General features: G+C 43.5%; 1 protein-coding gene across 1 annotated transcript in view; it reads right to left on the bottom strand.

Annotated features, from left to right (window-relative positions):
• Positions 1-24845, bottom strand: part of LOC137333506 (diacylglycerol O-acyltransferase 1-like) — a 98783-nt gene that overhangs the window by 27159 nt on the left and 46779 nt on the right. The window contains exons 10-13 of the mRNA XM_067997687.1: positions 16689-16727; positions 10720-10761; positions 10575-10619; positions 3849-3961 (exon numbers count right to left, since the gene is read on the bottom strand). Of these exons, the coding sequence (XP_067853788.1) occupies positions 3849-3961; positions 10575-10619; positions 10720-10761; positions 16689-16727 (239 nt within the window). The remainder of the gene's footprint in view (positions 1-3848; positions 3962-10574; positions 10620-10719; positions 10762-16688; positions 16728-24845) is intronic.

The raw sequence follows: 24845 nt of genomic DNA, 5'->3' as shown, positions 1-24845 counted from the left end.
CATCAGCTTGGTGTACGCTGTCTCGCAGGCCTGGTACAAACTTAGATCGGCAGATTGGTGAGGTCTGGCGTGCAGATTGGAGGATGTGGGATTTAGTAGTGCGCAACCTTTATTCAATGTTTTAACATAACTCAACAGTTTGTAAACACAGGGATGGAAGCTGCATCTGTGTGATATCTTACATGTGTGATATCTGATCTCCATTCAGACTCCGTGCGGATCCGTATCTTATATTTTGCTCGTAAGAGGTGCAGGCTACCTTTAAGAGGTATGAGCAACTCACGCGATATCTGAGCCCACTGCTGGTGAGAAGCACCAGGCGTACCTAAAAATGAGGTGCCAACCTGGTGAAGCTACAACTCAGGACTACATGCATGCTAAACAGCGGAAGCAACATGCTATAGACAGAGCTAAGCGATTCCACAACCAACGGATCAGATCAAAGCTCTGCAGTCCTGCCACATCCAGTCGTGAATGGTGGTGGACAATTAAACAACTAACGGGAGGAGGAGGCTCTGCAAACATCCCCATTCTCAATGATGGCGGAGTCCAGCACGCGAGGCAAAAGACAAGGCTGAAGCGTTTGCAACCATCTTCAGCCAGAAGTGCCGAGTGGATGATCCATCTCAGCCTCCTCCCGATATCCCCACCATCACGGAAGCCAGTCTTCGGCCAATTCGATTCACTCCACGTGATATCAAGAAACGGCTGAGTGCACTGGATACAGCAAAGGCTATGGGCCCCGACAACATCCCAGCTGTAGTGCTGAAGACTTGTGCTCCAGAACTAGCTGCGCCTCTAGCCAAGCTGTTCCAGTACAGCTACAACACTGGCATCCACCCGACAATGTGGAAAATTGCCCAGGTATGTCCTGTCCACAAAAAGCAGGACAAATCCAATCCGGCCAATTACCGCCCCATCAGTCTACTCTCAATCATCAGCAAAGTGATGGAAGGTGTCATCGACAGTGCTATCAAGCGGCACTTACTCACCAATAACCTGCTCACCGATGCTCAGTTTGGGTTCCGCCAGGACCACTCGGCTCCAGACCTCATTACAGCCTTGGTCCAAACATGGACGAAAGAGCTGAATTCCAGAGGTGAGGTGAGAGTGACTGCCCTTGACATCAAGGCAGCATTTGACCGAGTGTGGCACCAAGGAGCCCTAGTAAAATTGAAGTCCATGGGAATCAGGGGGAAAACTCTCCAGTGGCTGGAGTCATACCTAGCACAAAGGAAGATGGTAGTGGTTGTTGGAGGCCAATCATCTCAGCCCCAGGGCATTGCTGCAGGAGTTCCTCAGGGCAGTGTCCTAGGCCCAACCATCTTCAGCTGCTTCATCAATGACCTTCCCTCCATCATAAGGTCAGAAATGGGGATGTTCGCTGATGACTGCACAGTGTTCAGTTCCATTCGCAACCCCTCAGATAATGAAGCAGTTCGAGCCCGCATGCAGCAAGACCTGGACAACATCCAGGCTTGGGCTCATAAGTGGCAAGTAACATTCGCGCCAGATAAGTGCCAGGCAATGACCATCTCCAACAAGAGAGAGTCTAACCACCTCCCCTTGACATTCAACGGCATTACCATCGCCGAATCCCCCACCATCAACATCCTGGGGGTCACCATTGACCAGAAACTTAACTGGACCAGCCATATAAATACTGTGGCTACGAGAGCAGGTCAGGGGCTGGGTATTCTGCAGCGAGTGACTCACCTCCTGACTCCCCAAAGCCTTTCCACCATCTACAAGGCACAAGTCAGGAGTGTGATGGAATACTCTCCACTTGCCTCGATGAGTGCAGCTCCAACAACACTCAAGAAGCTCGACACCATCCAAGATAAAGCAGCCCGCTTGATTGGCACCCCATCCACCACCCTAAACATTCACTCCCTTCACCACCGGCGCACTGTGGCTGCAGTGTGCACCATCCACAGGATGCACTGCAGCAACTCGCCAAGGCTTCTTTGACAGCACCTCCCAAACCCGCGACCTCTACCACCTAGAAGGACAAGAGCAGCAGGCGCATGGGAACAACACCACCTGCACGTTTCCCTCCAAGTCACACACCATCCCGACTTGGAAATATATCGCCGTTCCTTCATTGTCGCTGGGTCAAAATCCTGGAACTCCCTTCCTAACAGCACTGTGGGAGAACCGTCACCACACGGACTGCAGCGGTTCAAGAAGGCGGCTCACCACCACCTTCTCGAGGGCAATTAGGGATGGGCAATAAATGCTGGCCTCGCCAGCGACGCCCACATCCCGTGAACGAATAAAAAAAATAAGTGCAAAGCTGGTAAAAACATTGTAGCGCAGCAGCCAGGCCTATCTGCAATCAGGTAATTGAGGAAGCAGCACGATTCTCATGTGCTGCCTGCATCGGAAGCACCAGGTTAATCGTTTCCTGCGATGCCCATGCCTGGATTCGGGGGTTAACCAATTTTACCCCCCCCAATCTTTTCTCTCCGCAGATGCTAACTGATGTGCTGTGTATTTCCAGCACATTCTGTTTTTATTTCAGATTTCCAGCATTTGCAGTTGTCTCTAATAGTTATATCAGTGTGTTAATCTCTTCATCTCCATTTCTTCATTGTTTCATCTAATCCACAGTGTCCTGCAGTAACTTTACCCTGCTGACTAACTGCTTTCTGTATCAGAAGGTACATTTTCTTATTTTTCAAGATGTTCATCTGATTAAAATTCAACACAGTCCTTAGATGGTGAAAAGTAAACTTAGGCAATTTTTAAAAAATAGATATTATTTATCAATCAGTGACTAACTTTTATTTATTTATTTCCACCTTCTTTTCCCACCAATTTTTCCCCTCCCCTTTCTCTCCTAAAGTCATTGGGGTAGATTTTGACTTTGTATGATAGTGTAAGACAGGTGATAGCGAATCGGCAGCCCGGTTTACATCTCTCCTGATTTTTACTTCCATTGACTTCAATGAAAATAAAAATTGGGAGAGATGTAAAATGGCTGTCAATTCGCTATCACCAGTTTTACATTATTGCACAAAGTGAAAATCTATCCCACTGACTTCTTGCTGCAGTACAGTTCTATTGCAGGAGCCTCATTAATCTATGCAAATAGGGGTCCTATAATGTATACAGGACCCCGATGCAGTTTAGAGGACCCACTGGGCAGCGCGTGCACTGTTGATGCTAAGCTCACTAAGATCTGATGGTCAAGAGGAAGAGTCCCCAAAAAGGTAAGTCTAAAATGATTTTAAGGGGACTATGTGCCCCTCTCGTACCCTGTCCAAGGTGGCCATTCTTCATGTGTGAGCCTAGATAGTGAGTTTCAGTAGAATGTTCAATTGTTGGGACCATCGCAGCCAGACCTCATGTGACCGTCGCAGACTTTCAGAAAAGTGTCTGCGACAATAGTGATCTGAAGCAGGATCCCCGATTTTTCCCTTCCAAACCCACGGTTGTGATGCCAATTATGCCTCCTTACCAATCCTGCAGGCTGAAGTCAGCTAAACCAGAATAGATCAGGGATCAAATGTTGGACTTCTTGGTCTGTATGGTTTAGCTACTCTACTGTAACCAATTGAACCTTCGAGGCCCCTAGTGAGTACCTTTTAAAGCATGGATGGATGGAGACATCAGCTGAAGTAAAAAAGACCCTGCATTTGGAGACCAGTCTCTTTAAACACAATCTGAAAAAAGTCCCAATAGAGGTCATTATAGATAATATTCACCATAATGTATTCACTAAAGGTTGTAACCACATTCCATAATAACAACAAAGGTTAGCTATTTTTGCTTTCAACGCAAATAATTTTTGGAAAAAAACTCTTGTCTCCTATGCAGGGTGTATTGTGCAGCAAGGCACCTACCACCAATCTCGATAAAACCTCCGATCTCCAAAACGCATCAGCTCAGCAATAAAATTCAAGGTTGAATGGAAGAACCCATGGAAAAATATGAGCCACATGAAGTGATTAGGAATCTGTAGGAGGAACCAATTATCAATGAACATTATTTAATTGCCAATAGTGTATTTTTCACTCTATATGGTTGATTCTAACTCCCTCCACCTGGCAGAAACGAGGTGGTAGCGGAATTAAAATCAAGGTGGTCAACATACCATTCCTACTCTGCTGCCATTTTAACTCAGGTCTTCCACTGGGCGGCCCAAGCGCCCGCCTGAATCAAGCAAGAGCTTCATTAATCTATGCAAATAGGGGTCCTATGATGCACACAGGACCCCGATGCAGTTTAGATGGCCCACTGGGCAGAGTGTGCACTGTCGACGCTAAGCTCGGTAAAACCTGATGGTCAAGAGGAGGAGTCCCCAAAAAAGTCTAAAATATTTTTTGTGTGGGGAGTGGAGGAGCAGGAGTACTCCTCCAGGCTCCACAAGAATAATGTGGGTCAATGCCAACCTGGGCTTCACCCCTGCAGTGATTGCACCTCCCCCCCCCCCCAGGACCTGCCTTTCTGTTGGTTGGCATGGCTTCCAAGCCACCTGATATTGCGTCGTCCTGAAGCCAGCAAGCTCTAGCCGGATGCTCGTTCAGGATATGCAACTTGCTGCCAGCAAGTTAATGAGACTTGGGCCTTGAAATGGCTCTTATCTTCCACCAGAGGCATTGGGTGGAGGGCCAAAGCACACTGCCGCTCAGCCACCAAATAGTTAAAATTCACCCCTCACTTGGCATACACAAAAGGACAGCACACAAACTGTGACCTGTGAATTATATTGTCAGTTTTTGCTGTGGGCTTGTGTCCATGTGAAATTGTTTATAAAGCCATACAAACATATTTCCTTTAGGACCCCTGTTATAAATTTCTCTCAGGTATAGCAATGCTGGTCACTCTTGGAAGCATTCTGAGTGCCTTATGTTCAGGAGTATGTCCATATTGCTAAATATTTAATTATCCAATAGCAATCTTAGTATTACAACACGAGCCACGTGCTAATTGGCATAGGAATAGGCAGATCAGAAAGGTGAACGCGTGGCTGAAAGACTGGTGTGGGAAGGAGGGGTTCCATTTCATGGGGCACTGGCATCAGTACTGGGACAGGAAGGAGCTGTACCGCTGGGATGGGCTCCACTTGAACCAGAATGGGACCAGAGTCCTAGCAGAAAGGATAAATAGGGCAGTGAATAAGGCTTTAAACTAGCAAGATGGGGGGAAGGATCTGGTAGCAATAACAAAAGCCTAAAGATAAAAGAAACAGGAGATGAGTGTAAAGGTCAGACCAGGGTATGGAATAAAGATAACATAAACGGTCAAGGAACAAATACAGTTATAAAACAGAAGTATAAAAGTTAAAAATAAAGTAAAAGCAACTATTAAAGATGAATTAAACTACCTGTACAGCAATGTACTCAGCATTCAAAATAAAACGGGGGAACTGGAAGCAATAATCCCTAGTGAGGAATCAGATGTAGTAGGAATAACTGAAACATGGCTACATAAAGAACAGGACTGGCAACTAAATATTGCAGGTTATAATATAATCAGAAAGGATAGAGAAGGAAGAAGCTGGTGGGTGGAGTGGCTGTACTAATTAGAGATAACATAATGGCAGTAGAAAAAAGGTATATAACTAACAGGAGGATAGAAACAGAATACATATGGATTGAAATAAAAGATAAGGGATCAATCATGCTAATAGGGGTATACTACAGACCACCTAATAGTGGAAAGGAGGTGGAGGAAGAAATATGTAAGCAAATATGTGAAATGAGTAAAGGACATAGAATAATAATCATGGGAGATTTTCATTACTCCCAAATAAACTGGCAAAAAGAGGTAGGTAAAGGGGTACAGGGAATGGAGTTTTTACAGTGTGTGCAGGACTCCTTTCTTACCCAGTATGCAAAAAGCCCAACAAGAGAGGAAGCACCGCTGGATCGGGTAATGGGAAATGAACCAGAACAGATAAGAGAAGTAAGTGCAAGGGAACATCTAGGCAATAGTGTGATCACAACATAATAAGGTTTACAATAAAGATTGATAAGGACATAAGTAAGACAAAGTCCAAAGTAATAAATTGGAAAGAAACTGATTTTAAGGGTATGAGAATGGAAGTAGGGAACATAAACTGAAAAAATATACTGACAAACAAAGAAACAGAACATTTAAAACGGTGATCAGTAGAGTCCAGGAGAAATATATCCCGCTAAAAAGCAACAACAAACTGACCAGTAATGACACACCATGGATGAATAAAGAAATAAGGGCAAAATTAAAACTAAAGAAAAAGACATACACTAAGTACATAGACAACAAATGAGAGGATGACAAAAGGGAATAAGAAAAGGTTAGGAAAAAAGTCAAAAAAACAATTAGGAAGGCAAAAGAGAAACTGCAACATTAAATTATCAAGGAATATAAATAAAAATAGTAATGTATTCTACAGACACATAAATAACAAAAGAAAAATCAGGATAGGGATAGGATCACTAGGAATACACATGATAAACTCACAGGTAATGACAGCAAAATGGCAGAAATATAAAACAATTGCTTTGCCTAAGTATTTACTAGGGAGACTAATAAGATGGGCAGTACATTAGAAGAAGAGATCAAAAAGATATAAAGACTTTTAAGATAGAAAGAGGAGAGATAATTGATAATTTAATCAAACTTAGAGAGGATAAGACCCCTGGTCTGGATGGATTGCATCCGTGCTTATTAAAAGAAGTTAGGAAAGTGATAGCAGAGGCACTATTACATATATATAAAAATTCATTAAAAAGGGAACAGTGCCAGAGGATTAGCGGACAGCTAATGTGATTCCTATATTAAAAAAGGGAGATAGAACCAGTCCAGGGAACTATAGACCAGTTAGCTTAACATCGGTGGTAGGAAAGATAATGGAATCTCTACTCAAAGATGAAACAGAAAAACATCTAGAAACAGAAAATATGATAAAGAATTGTCAGCACGGATTTCAAAAGAGGTCGTGCTTGACCAACCTTATTGAATTCTTTGAAGACGTAACAGAAAGAGTAGACAAAGGTAATGTAATAAATGCTATATATTTGGATTTTCAAATGGCCTTCGATAAGGTACCACATAGTAGACTTATGACTAAGGCTAGAGAATGTGAAGTCGGGGACAAGTAGCAGAATGGATAGCAAGCTGGCTACAAAACAGAAAACAGAAAGTAGGGGTTAAAGGTAGTTACTCAGACTGGCAAAAGGTGGGAAGTGGTGTTCCACAAGGAATGGTGCTGGGACCACTGTTGTTCACCATTTACATAAACGATTTGGACTAGGAAATCGGAAGTAGAATTTCAAAATTTGCAGACGACACCAAATTGGGGGGTACAGTTAATACTGAGGACTGCGACAATATACAAAAAGACATTATAGAATCATAGAAGTTTACAACATGGAAACAGGCCCTTCGGCCCAACATGTCCATGTCGCCCAGTTTATACCACTAAGCTAATCCCAATTGCCTGCACTTGGCCCATATCCCTCTATACCCATCTTACCCATGTAACTGTCCAAATGCTTTTTAAAAGACAAAATTGTACCCACCTCCACTACTGCCTCTGGCAGCTCGTTCCAGACACTCACCACCCTTTGAGTGAAAAAATTGCCCCTCTGGACACTTTTGTATCTCTCCCCTCTCACCTTAAATCTATGCCCCCTCGTTATAGACTCCCCTACCTTTGGGAAAAGATTTGACTATCGACCTTATCTATGCCCCTCATTATTTTATAGACTTCTATAAGATCACCCCTAAACTTCCTACTCTCCAGGGAAAAAAGTCTCAGTCTATCCAACCTCTCCCTATAAGTCAAACCATCAAGTCCCGGTAGCATCCTAGTAAATCTTTTCTGCACTCTTTCTAGTTTAATAATATCCTTTCTATAATAGGGTGACCAGAACTGTACACAGTATTCCAAGTGTGGCCTTACCAATGTCTTGTACAACTTCAACAAGACATCCCAACTCCTGTATTCAATATTCTGACCAATGAAACCAAGCATGCTGAATGCCTTCTTCACCACCCTATCCACCTGTTACTCCACTTTCAAGGAGCTATGAACCTGTACTCCTAGATCTCTTTGTTCTATAACTCTCCCCAACGCCCTACCATTAACGGAGTAGGTCCTGGCCCGATTCGATCTACCAAAATGCATCACCTCACATTTATCTAAATTAAACTCCATCTGCCATTCATTGGCCCACTGGCCCAATTTATCAAGATCCCGTTGCAATCCTAGATAACCTTCTTCACTGTCCACAATGCCACCAATCTTGGTGTCATCTGCAAACTTACTAACCATGCCTCCAAAATTCTCATCCAAATCATTAATATAAATAACAAATAACAGCGGACCCAGCACCGATCCCTGAGGCACACCGCTGGTCACAGGCTTCCAGTTTGAAAAACAACCCTCTACAACCACCCTCTGTCTTCTGTCATCAATCCAATTTTGTATTCAATTGGCTACCTCACCTTGGATCCCGTGAGATTTAACCTTATGTAACAACCTACCATGCGGTACCTTGTCAAAGGCTTTGCTAAACTCCATGTAGACCACGTCTACTGCACAGCCCTCATCTATTATTAATAAACTTGCAGAATTGGTGTGTAATTAGAAAATGAATTTCAATATAGATAAGTGTGAGGTACTACATTTTGGTAGGAGGAATAAGGAGGTCACATATTCTTTGAAAAATAAGAGTCTAAATGGGGTAGAGGAGCAGAGTGATCTGGGGGTAAAGGTACACAAATCACTAAAAGTAATGATGCAGATTAATAAGGCCATAAAAAAAGCAAACCAAGCACTGGGGGTCATTTCTAGAGGGATAGAATTGAAAAGCAGAGAAGTTATGTTAAACTTGTATTAAACCTTGGTTAAACCACACTTGGAGTATTGTGCACAGTTCTGGTCTCCATATTATAAAAAGGATATAAAGGCACTGGAGAAGGTGCATAAAAGATTTACTAGGATGATACCAGAACTGAAAGGTAATACCTATCAGGAAAGATTGAACAGGCTGGGGTTCAAAAGAGAAGACTGAAGGGTGACCTGATAGAAGTCTTTAAGATTATGAAAGGGTTTGATAGATAGATGTAGAGAAGATGTTTCCACTTTCAGATGAGACCAGAACTAGGGGCCATAAATACAAGCTGGTCACTAATAAATCCAATAGGGAATTCAAGAGAAACTTCTTTACCGAGTGGTTAGAATGTGGAACTCGTTACCACAAGGAGTAGTTGAGATAATGAATTGCTGAACATCCTGGTCGTTCTGAGTAATGGACATTACACTGAAATGGGTCGTTCTGAGTAATGGACATTACACTGAAATGGACTGTGAGCTGTGATATTCCGAAACGGTGTCATCTGGCTTTAATACATATCTTCAATACCTGCAGTCTGTGGCCTTTTTAAAAATTTGTGCAAATTCACTTTGTTTTTAAACACAACACGTGAACATAACTCAATTCCAAAATCCTTTCTGTGAAAAAAAAAGATTGAAAATACAAAAACATGACACCCTCTAACTGAAATCATGCCAGTTATGGGCACTGCATTCATTCACAGATTCTACAAGTATCAGAATTGTATTCTAACCCACTGCTCTAACCAGTCCCCTCATAAATGTGTTTTTAAGCTGTTATAATGCTCATAAAATAAAATTAAACAAAACCATTTATAAATATTAAATATACAGGATAGTACATGGGTCCTGCTGTGACACTATGTACAGTTTTGGTTGCAACGCTATCAAATAAATTGCAAGCATTAGATAGGTTCAGAGAAGAGTAATAGGGGAATGGCCTATGAGGAAAGGTTTAAATACCTCCCTCTCCACAGTTTTGACAAAAGAAGGTTAAGGGATTGAAGTATATAAAATATTAAATGGCTTAGAGAAAGTAAAACCTAAATGTTATTTTAAAATATAACAGAATAGTAGAAACCAGTCATACCAGACAAATTGCTTAATGCAAAAGGGATGGAATAATCTGCCAGGGAGGATAGTAGAGATCTAGACATTCGCAGCATTCAGGACACAGTTGAACTGGGAAATATTACTAGAGGGATGACCTTTAATGAGTCAAATGCCCTTTTCTCATCCTTGATTTTCTAATGTTCTTACGATATTGCACTTGAACGAGGTATGAACCTAACTGTATACTGTATGAGTGATGAAGCCACATGTGTGCTATGCCCAAAATGAATAAATATATATCGTTTGGTAGCTGTAACAAGCTGCACATGTATTTCCCAGGTTCACTGGCATGTTAACTTTAATCAGGAGTGTGCTTAAAGGACCAGTGCCATGGCTTTCTCCATGTCTGAACATGCACGATGTTACCAAACAGTCCAATTGACTGATTTTACAGTCAGCCCAAAAATGCAGATTCCATGATCATCAATGGATGCACTGAGGTCAATAGTGAGATGAAAGAGACAGAGAGATTACAAGCTAGGCAGAGGTTGTTACAATCATATCTGTTTAGCTGCCTATCATGATGTGTTGATCCTTGGAGTGATTGGCAGTCTCATGTCTCTTATTTACATTAGGCTTGCCTCTGTTCACAATTAAAGTATGATTGATGAAGAATGATATTACCCACCGCTAACAGCAGCAGCTGATGAATCATTATAGTCAGCTTCATTTCCTAAAATTAGTTTAAATAAAGACAAAGTTAATCAACACCAACTACTGGTTTATAAAATCTTAGTTCTGCCAGCAAATTTTGAAAAGAACAGCTTACTTACCACAAAAGGCTGCATTGAGTTTCGAGTCACTGGCAAAACCCACTGGATGAAGAAATAATGATTACTTTTTGTTATTCTGTCTGACATCATAATCAAAGAAAGCATAGTATGAACAGTGTATACAAGTAAAATTTAGCAATATAAATAGGTACAGAATTAAATGGTTGTACGTTGTTAAATAGGAAACTCCACACAATCACCATCAGGTACTAGCAGCCAAATAAAATACTACTATTACTTGATAAGCAACAATGAACTCGCTGGCAGATATATTCCATTAGTGACCACAAACTGCTGACAAGTTCTCTGGTCAATTACTTCACCAACCCTGTCAACTCAAATGCAATTCCAAGTTGTTTGGTTGTTTTTCACAGCCACATTAGAATTTCTATCCACATCAATTGAACCATTTTCTTTTTTAAAGGGTTTAAATGCTACTTAATCCACATAAATTTGTTAATATTATCAGTGTATTGTAGTTAATACTTTTGGAATATATAAGTTAGAAATTACCGTAGTTATAATAGCAGCCAAGTACTTAATGCACTCATATGACACTCTTTCGTCCGCTATTTTACAGAGGCATTAACCCATTTAAAATAACTAGAACCAACTAGTCCCTGCATAACTAGAGTCCTACCAACAGTGTCCTACAATATTATAAATGCACCAAGGTTTTTCAAAATAGTTTAAGGATAAGATTCAGAAAAATATTTATTATTTATGGTGTTAGAACTATAATTTCTCCTCCAATTTCTCCTGTTCTTCTGACGGCCCTGACTTGTGCTGGTTCCACAGGTGTCAGCAGTCCCTTACCCAAATGACCATTTTTAGGTGTGTGTGTCGACAAGTGAATGCTGGCAGGCTATCGCTAATGAAGAGATATCACAGCCAAGCTCAGTGCTGTACTCACCCAATGTCCAGGCATATGCACTTTTCAGCAGGGATCACTGGATGAACTCTTTTTACTTACCAAATAAAATGTCCCTGTATTAGAAAAGTATGTATCTTTATGGCCACCACCATCTCCTTCTGCAGGCTTCCTTCCATAGTTGTGGCTTACATCTGCTCAGAAATACCAAGACTAATGCTCCTCTGCATCCCATATAACATAGTATGCAGGATATTAAAAAGATTTTACATTCCAACTTTGATGCATATTGAAGGGGACTGATTGGTACAAGTGCCCAAAACAATTTTGAACAAGCTGAAGGTTCATTTTGCAGCTTTAAGTGTTTTAAGGGTGCAGGCCATAAGCTTGGTCATAAGAACATAAGAAATAGGAGCAGGAGTAGGCCAATCGGCCCCTCGAGCCTGCTCCGCCATTCAATAAGATCATGGCTGATCTGATCCTAACCTCAAATCTAAATTCATGTCCAATTTCCTGCCCGCTCCCCGTAACCCCTAATTCCCTTTACTTCTAGGAAACTGTCTATTTCTGTTTTAAATTTATTTAATGATGTAGCTTCCACAGCTTCCTGGGGCAGCAAATTCCACAGACCTACTACCCTCTGAGTGAAGAAGTTTCTCCCATCTCAGTTTTGAAAGAGCAGCCCCTTATTCTAAGATTATGCCCCCTAGTTCTAGTTTCACCCATCCTTGGGAACATCCTTACTGCATCCACCCGATCAAGCCCCTTCACAATCTGAAATGTTTCAATAAGATCGCCTCTCATTCTTCTGCACTCCAATGAGTAGAGTCCCAATCTACTCAACCTCTCCTCATATGTCCGCCCCCTCAGCCCTGGGATTAACCCAGTGAACCTTCTTTGTACTGCCTCGAGAGCAAGTATGTCTTTTCTTAAGTATGGACACCAAAACTGTATGCAGTATTCCAGGTGCGGTCTCACCAATACCTTATATAACTGCAGCAATACCTCCCTGTTTTTATATTCTATCCCCCGAGCAATAAAAGCCAACATTCCGTTGGCCTTCTTGATCACCTGCTGCACCTGCATACTAACTTTTTGATTTTCTTGCACTAGGACCCCCAGATCCCTTTGTACTGCAGTACTTTCCAGTTTCTCGCCATTAAGATAATAACTTGCTCTCTGATTTTTCCTGCCAAAGTGCATAACCTCACATTTTCCAATATTGTATTGCATCTGCCAAATCTCCGCCCACTCACCCAGCCTGTCTATATCCCCTTGTAGGTTTTTTATGTCCTCCTCACTCTCCACTTTCCCTCCCACCTTTGTATCATCTGCAAACTTTGATATGTTACACTCAGTCCCCTCCTCCAAATCGTTAATATAGATTGTAAAGAGTTGGGGACCCAGCACCGACCCCTGCGGAACACCACTGGCTACTGGTTGCCAGTCTGAGAATGAACCATTTATCCCAACTCTCTGCTTCCTGTCATCCACAGCCAAGCACGTAGTCAGTCACATCTTTCAAACAAGTGAGGCGCTATAGATGAATTCAAAATGGAAAAGTGATGTATAGATTCAGGGGAGTTTTCTGTCAACCGAACAATAAGATTTTGGGCACTGCTTACAAGCTGCCCATTTGAGTGTTACTCTTTCTGGTTAACATATATCATCACACTGTGGCTAGACACCTATATTTCAGTTCAATTCAAGAATCTCAAAACTCATGGAAAGTCTTCAATTGTTTAGAAGCATGGATGAATCTAGATGACCCTAAGACTGCTGTGTCCAGGGCTCCATGAGTGCAACTGAATGTTGTGGGATGAGTGATACCTGTGTAATTTTGATAGTGGCTTAATGGAGCCCCGAGTGTGGAAACACAGTTGAAATTACCATGACTGTGGCAGGCAGTGCAGTCACTGTCGGGGACTATAATTCCTGAAAGGCACACGGTAAATGACAGATATCAGGGAGCACACCTCTGTTTTGATGGAAGCAACAGAAGCACTACTGCTCTGTCAAGACCAAGTTACTGATCTATAAATTCTCTGGAAAAAATAATTCTGCTCTTCCAAAGTCTCATTCTTCCTTTAATTGATCTGATGCTGAAAAGCATTAACAACTAAAGTGAACACTTCATGGATGAGGCATTTCTTGTGTCACAAACACAGCATGGACACTGAGCGATATCGCATTAATATTTAGACCAGTAAACAAAATTCTAACATGGCCAAAGTAGCAGATCACACAACATCTTAAACATTATACTTGAAGTAAAAACAACAACAATTTGCATTTATATAGCGCCTTTAATGTTGCAAAACATCCCAAGGTGCTTCACAGGAGCGACTGTCAAACAAAATTTGACACCGAGCCACATAAGGAGATATTATGACAGGTGACCAAATGCGTGGTCAAAGAGGTAGGTTTTGAGGAGCGTCAAAGGAGGAGAGAGAAGTAGAGAGGCGGAGAGGTTTCCTAAGGGAATTCCAGAACTTAGGGCCTAGGCAGCTGAAGGCACAGCCAATAGTGGAGAAAAGAAAATCAGAGAAGCGCAAGAGGCCAGAATTGGAGGAGCACAGAATTCTTGGAGGTTTGTAGGGCTGGAGGAGGTTAGAGAGGGAGGGGTAAGGCCAGAGAGGGATTGGAAAACAAGGATGAGAATTTTAAAATTGAGTCGTTGCCAATGTAGGTCAGTGAGCATATCTATCCCAGAGTTCCAAGTGTTAATGTTACAATTAAGTTAATGTTACAATCTCTTCCTCAATGCAATAGCTAATATTGCACTCTATCCCTCACTGCAATCTCCCTATACAATAAAATAGTGGACAGATGTAATTTATGCAGAATGCCAAAAATTATCTTTAAAGTCTCTAACATACATGTCAACTATTCTGTGAACAATGGTTCATAGTTGCATTTCACTTACTTTTTGTGTCTCTTTTAAATAATATCTGCAGCTGTTTATCTCCAGTTCTACAACTGTGCATGAAACCAGTATTTTGTCTCCTCAGATTAGTCTTCTAGATCCATTCTATCTGTTGCCGAGGCCATCACCATTTCTGAGGACAGTGAAAAGGCACCAGGGGGCTTGGAAACCAATGGCAAAAAGGAGTTTTTGCTTTCAGCCATAGAAAAGTATCAACCCACAAAAGGAAGCCTATAATCTGCTGCCAAGTGGTGGGAGATCCGATTAACTGTCACCAGATCCTCCACAAGGACCTGCCTGGAGGTATTTCAAACTGTTGGGAAGTTCTGCAATGGTAGATAAAGGGACATGTCAACCAAAAGGCAGATACTGACCTTGTTACACTTCCACATCACCCTCACAACATTTCAGAGCCTTAAGAAGAGTATGCAATGTTTGAAGTGTGACCAGATGCACACCAACATGGTTAACTTGCATGTTATATAGTTGGACCAGGCAGTTACAGGAGCAGAAAGGTTCTCTACTATACTGGTACATGTCCAGCAATCCTCCTCACACTGCTCCAGAATGTAGCCTTTCACAGCTCCATAAAGACATCATAAGATTTTTCCTGCAAGGGAGGGAAGGGGGGGAGGGGATGGTGAAAGGGAGGGAGGTAAGAGGCATCGCCTTAGGACTGAGGTGAACACCCTTTGGAAAATCCTTTGATGAAAAAATCCTTGCATAATCCAGTAGTGGTAAATCTGAAAAATACAAAAGAGAAGCCGTGTCTTTTTCTTAGGGATAGATATATATCTGAAAAACAAATGTGGGGTTATTACTATTTCAGTAGCACTGTTTTACAATATTTATGCTTGGAAACACAATGTAATGATGGATATTGCACTGCAATTTGTGATACATATCATCTAGTCAGCTGTACTAACTACCTCAGACTCTGATGATGATAATTATAATTATATTTTTCTGCAGAGTAATATTTACCTATATTTTTCTACAGCAAGAGCTGTTTATTCTGCTCACTTATATCTTCAGTGTCTTTGGTTCCACCTCTAAGTCACTTTCAAACTCAGTTCATATTTGGGTTGAACCCTTCAGCATGGTGCTACTCACATTCCGGGTGGACGATAAGAACTTCTGGAATGTTCAGTCCAATTTGATACTCATTTTTCCTGTGGACCTTGAAGTCAGCTTGATGAAAGTGCAATTTTGTCCTCTGTCTACATTGAGCATGTATCCATATGTGTGTATTCAGAGACAGCATGATCATTAATACAATGCAAAGAGGTTTGTAGAAAACACAGCAATATTCACCAATGTGTTCCTCATTCATCTGTCTGGATGCAGGATGCCTTCCCATGCATTGGAATACCAGTGTTAGCTGCTTTCATTACTGTGATTGTACACAATATTAAAATGCAATTCTCATCCCAATGGCCATTATTAAGTTAAGATCTGCTTTGAGCATGACTAAAAAATCTAGATGTGCATACCACATTGTAATCCAAGGATTTCTGCCTGGCTAAAATGATTTGGATCCACCCCACATTAATTAGCTTCATTGCTGGTCTAAAGCCACTGGCATTAAAATGTTAACCATCCTATTAAACCTAAGCTGTGAAATACAAACTTACATTGTTATTACCACATAACTGCATGCATGGACATTATCCACATGGCATTAAAGTAGAAGTTCAAATTAGTTAGGCAGACTATTCTCCCAAAATGTCTTATGAGTTACTTCACAATGACATTTGTGATCCAATAGGGATAAACATTACACTCATGCAGAGGGTTGGGTGCAATTCATGCTCCAATGTGACTCCTGTACAGATGTTTAGCCAACAATCCCCCAGAAGGACTGTTTTCATGAGAGAAAACTTACTCCTGTAGAATGCATAATAATTTGGTTGAGAAATATTGGGTAGATTTTCAACTTGCTGTCCAGGCATAAAAACTGAAATCAACAGAAATAAAATCGGGCAGTTCCTATAAAGGGGGGCCGATCTGCAATGCCAGTTTAATGCCCAGGTGGCAAGTTGAAAATCCACCCCATTATATCTATATAAGAACTTCTCTATATTGAGAACAAGAATAACAAAACACCAGACTTTTATGCTTGTAGCAGATGTATTTATACAAAATACACTGTTTGTAAGATTTCAATCTTACCTGCTGAATCAGTCCAACAAAAAGCTGAGTCAAAAAAAACTGGAACATAGGAGAGAGTTTTAAGCATTCCAACAGAATAAAAATTCAAATCCAAACCATTAACAGATTTTCAAATTAATACAATTTTTTAAGAGGAAGAGTAGAAAAGTTTGAAGGTAGTGGTAACATTGCACCGGTTCACCTCGCCAATCTTACTGCTTTTCACTATCACCTTGCCACTCTGAATGACTGCTTGTGAAGAACCACTTTTTTTTAAAAGAAAAAAAGAAAACAATTATCCTGAGTTCAGTAAAGTAATATATGCAAACAAAAGCCTCCCTCAGAATATTTCCAAACAGGTATGGTGCACTAAAGTTCAGGTTGCTAAAATTAAACAGGGTACTTAGCTATTTCCACAAGTATGTGCTTTCTGTTCAAAGTAGTAGTTAAGAATTTATAGTAGTGCAGCACCCACTTTGGGTAATGTTGGGAGAACCCTATATATTAACAATGTGATAAGATATTTGTTGTAAACAAATGTGGATTGTTAAGCTACATTTCCCAAGCCACTGCAAGGGAAGATAAATGGGAATGTTACGTGTGGACAAAGAATAATATTTTCTTATATTACTTTTGTGGCCTTTAAACCCACAGATAACATCATGATTATTATTACCTGCAATTAACACATTAATTACATTAATCCAATTAACCATGTGAGCTTTTCAATCCAAATTAGTCTTGTCTCTAAGGAAATAAACAAAAGACTCACAGGCAGGGGAAAAGAAAATCACCTCCTTCAGCAACTTTTTGACAATAATCTTGAATATCAAACTCTATAGGGATGAAGGATGAAATTTATAGGGCTGTCTTGTCCCAAAACAGAATGTCGTACAGTCGTGAGTTTACAGAGCCAAAGTGATTTTTTTGGTTCAATGTCACTCAGCATAGTACTTTATGTAGAGAGGTAGAGTAGTAACTCAAGCCAGTCTTTTAACACTCCCGGAGAAATCAACTAACTGCCACACATGTGAATGGTGATTAGAACAGTGGCTGCACTTCAAAAGTACCTCATCGGTTGTAAAGCGCTTTAGGACATCCTGAGGATGTGAAAGGCGCAATATAAATGCAAGTCTTTCTTTCTTTCATTCATATGACTTAATATCAATCCTCATTTCTCAGAAAACATTCTTAAAGCTGCTTTCCCTTTATATTTTTTGTTTTGATAAAAAGATCATTGTTAAACCTTCCAGTACTATTTTTCCTTTTCTTCAGAACAGTAATTTCCAACCAAAGTTGCACAACCCCACCCATAGAAATTACAGAAGAAATCCAGAATGTGTGATCTGTACTCAGGAGGGACGTTCATTCCCATTCGCCCACCATGTAGAGTGTGGGTGTTCAAGATTTTTCTCTTCATGGGTTGCACAGCTGCATATTATGGAGCCTTAGAGGCCATGTATAATGTTAAAACTCCTATTCCCATTAATTTGCATATATCTCAAGTTGCTGATTTGACATTTTCTTATTTGGGATTTATCCACCACTGAAGCAAAGGCGCTAACAGCCCTTTACTAAACCTCTAGGCGTACAGAATTCAAATAGAACAAACCAGTGAATAAGCAATATAGCACAAATAAGACAGAGTTGCATGGGCTGTGGGGACCAGATTGCCAGGGCTTGGGGGTCTTGGTTTAACACCCCTGATGCAGAGTAACAGCATCATGATTTAGTAAGGTGGAGTGTAAACTGCACAGAAATGAAAAGCAACTTTAAATTCAATTCAGCAGTTTCCATTTTATTAGCTAGAAAATGCGATGGGGCAATTAGTGGGATCCCTGTGCAGTAGTGCTCGGCCCACAGTGTGTCAGGGCTCGTGGAGCAAGAAGCTGACCTCCTGTTATATTGTGAGGTCAACTTATTCTAATAATTATTCAATGCTCAGCGCACCATATGCTGAGAGCACAATGGGGTCAAGGGCATATTATGGAGCACCAGCAGCTCTTGAAGGATTGTTGGTTGCGTTTAAAGCTGTCCTGCAACTGAAGGGAAAAATAGCTGTTAGTAGACATGGGTCAATAATTGCCACATTTAGAGACACAGGGTTAGAAATTTGGCCGTGTAGCGACAGTTTTTCAGCTGCTATGCGGCCTCCCAAGGTCCCAAAATGGCATCCAGAATAAGCGTGATGTGCGCCAGACGCCATTTTGGTAAGGGCATTTGCGCATGCGCAGATAACAAATGCCGGCATCACATAAAGCAAGGAAAATATGCGTTAGATCAGTGTGCAATGCTGATTTAAAGGGATAGACACCATTTTGGCACTTAATGCTCCAGCCAACATTCTTAACCATGAACAGCTGAACATGTCTTAGACAGCCTGGAGGACCCCCCACCAGCGCTATTTAAGGGGATCATGCATGTGTTGCAGGTTAGTGGCAGGTTCTGGCTGCTGTATGTGTTTGTTGAAGCTTCCTATACTTGGATAGAGCTGCTATAGATATATAAAGAGTGGTTTGGCAGGTCCTGCATTACTGTTGGTGTCGTTTACAACAGTGTGCTGGACAAGATTCCTGGCAACCACGGGTGGCCTGCTAGGGATCCCGCTGGGCATAGAACATGACTGGGAGCATACAGAGAGGCCACACAGAGCAGGTCACACTGCGAGGAGAGGAAGGAGGAGGAGGAGGCAGCACAGGGCACTGAGCAGGAGGCCATATCCCATGAGGGCCTTCATGGGAACAATATTCTTACCTCAACATTAGCAAGGATCAGTATATCCGACAGCTGCTGTTCACCAGAGATTGTGATGGAGATATGTCAACTGCTGCAGCTACAACTGCAGCCTCAGAGCACAGCAAGGACAGCACAGCCTATGGCTGTCAAGGTAACTGTGGCGCTGAACTTTTATGGCTCTGGATCCTTTCAGACCTCTGCTGGCGATATGTGTAACATCTCGCAGTATGCAGTGCAATGCTGCATAAGGGAGGTCACGGAGGCACTGTACGAGCTGCGCAACATGTTCATCATTATCCCTCTTGACAGAGAGAAGCAGAACGAGCGAGCACGAGGGTTTGCTCACATTGCAGGCTTCCCCATGGTGCAGGGCGCCACCGACTACATGCATATAGCCATGCGTGCTCCACATCTCAACTCCATCATCTTTATGAACAGAAAGGGGTTCCACTCCCTCAATTTACAGCTGGTGTGCGGCCACATGCGGCGCATCTTGCAGATCAATGCCCGCTACCCCGGCAGCAGGCATTGACCTTCATTATGCGGCAGTCCAACGTCCCAACTATCTTTGCACCGGCTCAGCAAGTCAAAGGCTGGCTACTGGGTGACAAGGGCTATCCCCTCATGAGGTGGCTCATCACTCCGGTCAGGCATGCACACACACGTGCAGAGCAGGCCTACAACGAGAGCCATGTAGTCACACGGAATGTCGTGGAGCACACCGTAGGCCTCCTAAAGCAACGCTTCCACTGCCTGGACCGTTTTGGTGGAGCCCTGCAGTACTCCGCTGAGCGGGTGTCAAGATTTGTCATGGTATGCTGCATGCTGTACAACCTCACCCTTATGTGGGAACAGTCCTTGCCACTGCCTATCCGGCAAGACCCTGAGCCAGAGGCAGAGGAAAAGGAGGACAAGGAGGAAGAGGCTGAGGAGGAGGAGGTGGAGGAAGAAAAGGCAGAGAAGGAGGAAGCTGAGGAGGAGGAAGAGGCTGAGGAGGAGGGGGAGGAGACAGAGGAGGAAGTGGAGGAAGACGCAAGGAGGCAACAAGGTGCACAGGCCCTGTCTGCCAGGTCTCTGCATGCTTACCTTATTTGTGAGCGATATCACTAACCTCAACGACATCTCTTAAGTCAACAACAGTCCTACACTCCCCACCTGTCCTCTCCCTCACGACCATCAAATCGCCCTCCACATGATTACACATTGCTTCCTTCCGTAGCTCATCGCATAAATAAAAACCACCAACTGCGACTTGAAATCCAAATTTATAACATAAAACATTTACTCAAGTGTCAAACATTAGACTATTCATCTTCAGTGCCTGTCGCTTGTGTGCCTTTGCCTTTCCTAATGGTCCTATGAGGTGCTTCCCCAGTGGCTGCAGCATGGGTAGTGGAAGGCTGCTGGCCTTCAAATGAGGATGCAGATGGCCGTGGAGGACGACCTCGAGCAGCTCTAGGCTGGGGGGGCCCAGCTACAGACTGCACCATCTCGGCATGGGCTGCAGCTGGCTGGTCTAGCTGGCTGACAGGCAACAGCAAGGGCACTGGCAGAGTGGCAGGGGTGGGAGCAGGAATGCTGGTATGTGGAGAGAGGACAGCAGGTTTGACTGCCATGGCGCCACTGCCACTTGCACGGGGCGGCGTCTCAGCATTCCTGGTATCAGCTGGAGAACGGATTGCTGGAGTGCTGTGACGCCCTGGAAGCCCCGTTCCAAAGTGGTACCCAAAGCCACAATAGCAGCAGTCTGCGCTTCCATAGCAACAGCCTGAGCTTCAATTGCAGCATGCAGACCTTTGATGACATTGGTTTGTGCTGTAATGGAAGCCGTGACATCGGTCATCAGACACTGCATCATGGTGGGTTCCACAGGTGTGCTGATGGAAGTGACCACCCGTTCAATGTGGGTAAGGATGGGCTCCAAGCTCTGTGCCAAGTTCGAGGTGGAATCCTCCGTGCGCCTTGATATTGTGTGCAGGCTTTCTGGCAGGCTTTCCAGTGCACCATAAATTTGGTGGCTTACGCTCCTCCACCATCTTCTGTAGCCTGGCCTATCAAAGTCATCGTCTGACCCCTCGGCAGCAGAACCATTGTGCGACCTTGCCCTCCGGCGAACTGGCACCTGTGTTATCTGTTCCTCCTGCCCCGGCTCCTGTGCACTTGTGCCCGGTGTCACCACATGCAGATCCCTCCTCTAACCTAGCCTCTAAAGGTCGCACACAGTGTCAGTATCTGAGCTGGTGGATGCGAGTGTCAGATCAAGTGATGGTGTGGCTTCGTTATCAGTGTCCCACTCCTCCTCCACCTCCTCCCCCTCGGACGGTGCTGGCTCTAGTTCTTGGGTATCTGCAATGCCAAAGGGAGATGGGTTAAGTTGCGGAACAGGGATAGGAGTGAGTAAGGCGTGCATGCTGACACCATCTGCAGCACATGCGTCAGAAAGATTGTGGGATGAGGGAGTTGTGGGGGTAAGAAGGAGGACTAGGTATGCAGAGACCCCCACCCCCCAACCTTCGTCGGGACCTCCAGCGCCACCAGTGCCCATGGCCGCAGCGATGTCCCGCCCAATGATGCGTAGCATGGTCTCCTCCAAGGGGGTGAAGATGTGTAGGCGTGCCTGTCCTCCCTCGGGTCTTTTGGTCTGCCAGCTGTTATGCGCCACCTTCTCCTGCAAGACAGAGGGAAGTGTGTCTGTGAGAGTCTTACAATGTGTTTGGGTGATGTGCCTGCCACAGTAGAATAGCTGCCAATGTGTGTGACCTGTGAGTGGTGGGTGTGTGGATTGCAAGTGTGCTACTATATGAGGGTGAGATGCAGCATCCGAAGTGCAGCATTGCGTATGGATGGGCATCGTTTGTTGATGGGTGGATGAGGGTGGGGGGAGTGTCGTGCCTGGAGCAGTGCTGCAGTTGATAGGATGTGCCACTCGACACTTGCATTCATTCATCTTGACCACTCGTGTCAAATCAATGAACTTTTTCCGGCACTGAACCCATGTGCGTGGTGCTATACTCCTGCCATTCACCTCCAGGGCCACTTACTCCCACTGCCTCCACAGCTGGTGTCTGGAGGGTCTCCTGCCACCCTGAGGGTTCCTGCACTCCCTCCACGAAGGCCTTCAGCACGCTTTCAGAGAACCTCAGGGCGCGCTCTCTTGCCGCTCCAGCCATTCTGCCTGTCATCCTGCACTGCTTCCATTGACAGTGCACCTCCCCTTTAAGAAGTGCAGGCTGCCTTTACTTAATGCTGGTCACGCCCCATATCGGGACTCCTGCTGGTGCATGCAGCCACTCAACGGTGCGGGTAGCGCTGGCTACACATGGGAATCATGGTATTGAGGATGCAGCATGAATCGCGCATGCTGCCTACATCGGTAACACCAGGTGCTGATTAATCGCGCACCACGACTCCTGCTCCCGGTATCCGGCCTTTTCGATTTTAACCCCCATAATTTTGGACGTCGTACAGTGGTCATTGGCTCTTGTTGGAGGGGAGGGATACTGCAAAAAGAACAACACCAAAACAGCATGGGTGGAGATGATAAATGCTGTTTCAGCTGAGGCATGAACCTGAGAGCAGGTGAGGAAGAAATTTGCCGGACTATGCAAGGTTGCCACGGTGATTACAATGTGGCTTGCTTTTACAATGCTGCTTTACAATGCATTTGAACGACACTTTACTCTAAACTTGGTGCACCTTTGCAGAGAACACACTGCACTTTGCCAAATGTTAATCTTCCTAAATGCGCAGGAATACTTTTGTTCTTCCCGGTCAAAATTTTGATTTATCAATATGTTGATCCTGTGATCTAATAAGTATAGCAAGTGGCAAGCACCAAATGCACTGCCAGCACAAGGTACCTGAATGGTGCATGTTCATACACTGCCAGAAGGTACCTGGTGGCTCGGGCAGTTGGGTGGCACACATCGCCTCAGATTCCTCTTTGCAACATGTGTCACTTTTCTATTTGCTTGCAGGTGAAGGCTATTGGTGGCTCAACAAGGGACAGCATATACAAACAGGACAGAGTTCACTAAAGTTGTGACCCTTGAATCCTTATGAAGGGAGATTCTGGATGTTCAGGCAATAGAGAGTGTGGAGGAGAGGGAGGTTGGAGGCTTCCCTGAATTTATAACTAGCATCCTTTGCTTTACATGCCTTATCTCTTTATTCATGGACTCACTCATTCACTTCCTCACACACAAGGCAAATATTGCAGTAGTTTAATGTAACACACTGCAATGTCTTCCCACATAATCTATGTTTCTAGGGTGTTTGATCATTTTAAAATATGTTCTTCTTCCAGTCCTCTAGGTGTCCAAGAAGAGGAGATGCAGATCCCTATGTACAACCTCAACTGAGCTCCTCACAGCACCATATCCAATCTACTCCTACAATGGTAAGCATCATTAAAAGTATGTGCACTGCATGGGGGAGGTTCAATTAGTGAGTTGCAGAACAGAATACTTGGTGAAGCACAGAGCACAAGTGAGAAGGAACAAGTACAAGTGGAATTGAAGAACCAGCTGAATGCAGTACTTCAGCAACCTCACTGCTATCCAGTTGTCTGTTCTCAGAGTTCTCTCACCATGCGGAGGGAGTGCTTAGCATTTCAGCAATGGCAGAAGCCGATACAAATGATGGAGATGTGTCTCAGGGTGCACTACATCCACTCCATCCATCTATCCCGCTCAGATGACTCCAGATGTTTTCCTAAGCCTACAAGTCCAAGCAGTCAACAAAGCAATTCCCAGGGTGCCTTTGAGGGGGCATCTACTGAACTGGCACAAGTAGATACTGGAGCATCTCTACCCCTAAAGGCACACACTGACACAAAGCAGCTACCCACCTCCCTTTGGGAAACATTTATAAGCACGATTAGGAAGTAGAAGATACACACCAAACACTTTCACTATGGGGCAGCAACAGGATCAAATACACTGAACAAATCTGCATCACCCACCATTGGGTTGATTGATGTGGGAATGAGTCATGATGGTTCTTTTGGTATGACGCAGATTAAGGTAGTTGGGGAGAAATTATGTGGTATTCATGAGTCTTGTGTTGTATGCCTGAGCCTTATAAATGCAATGCTTTATTTGGCAAGGGAATGGGCACATATGAAGATGACAGTTGTGCATTGGAAGTATTAAGGCATTTAAGTAACTGCTTGATCTATTAGACCCTGCCTGTTGACTCTTGCTGACTGGGCTGTTCTTTGCCCGGGCAAGTCTTCTGTTTCATGTTCATGACTGTCTTCTTCTTCTGCTTGCTGCTGCCGTTCCTCTTCAGTCTGATCTATGGCAAAGTTATACAGGACACAACAGATTACAATAACCTTGGAGATCTTGCATGGCGGCACTGCAGCACTCTCCCAGATCAGTGCAGGCATCTGAATCATTGCTTCATGATTGCCATGGTGTGCTTGATTAAAACCCCGGT

The sequence above is a fragment of the Heptranchias perlo genome, chromosome 16 (assembly GCF_035084215.1).
Source record: "Heptranchias perlo isolate sHepPer1 chromosome 16, sHepPer1.hap1, whole genome shotgun sequence".
Classification (NCBI taxonomy): Eukaryota; Metazoa; Chordata; class Chondrichthyes; order Hexanchiformes; family Hexanchidae; genus Heptranchias; species Heptranchias perlo.
This window is presented reverse-complemented; position numbering and strand designations above follow the sequence as displayed.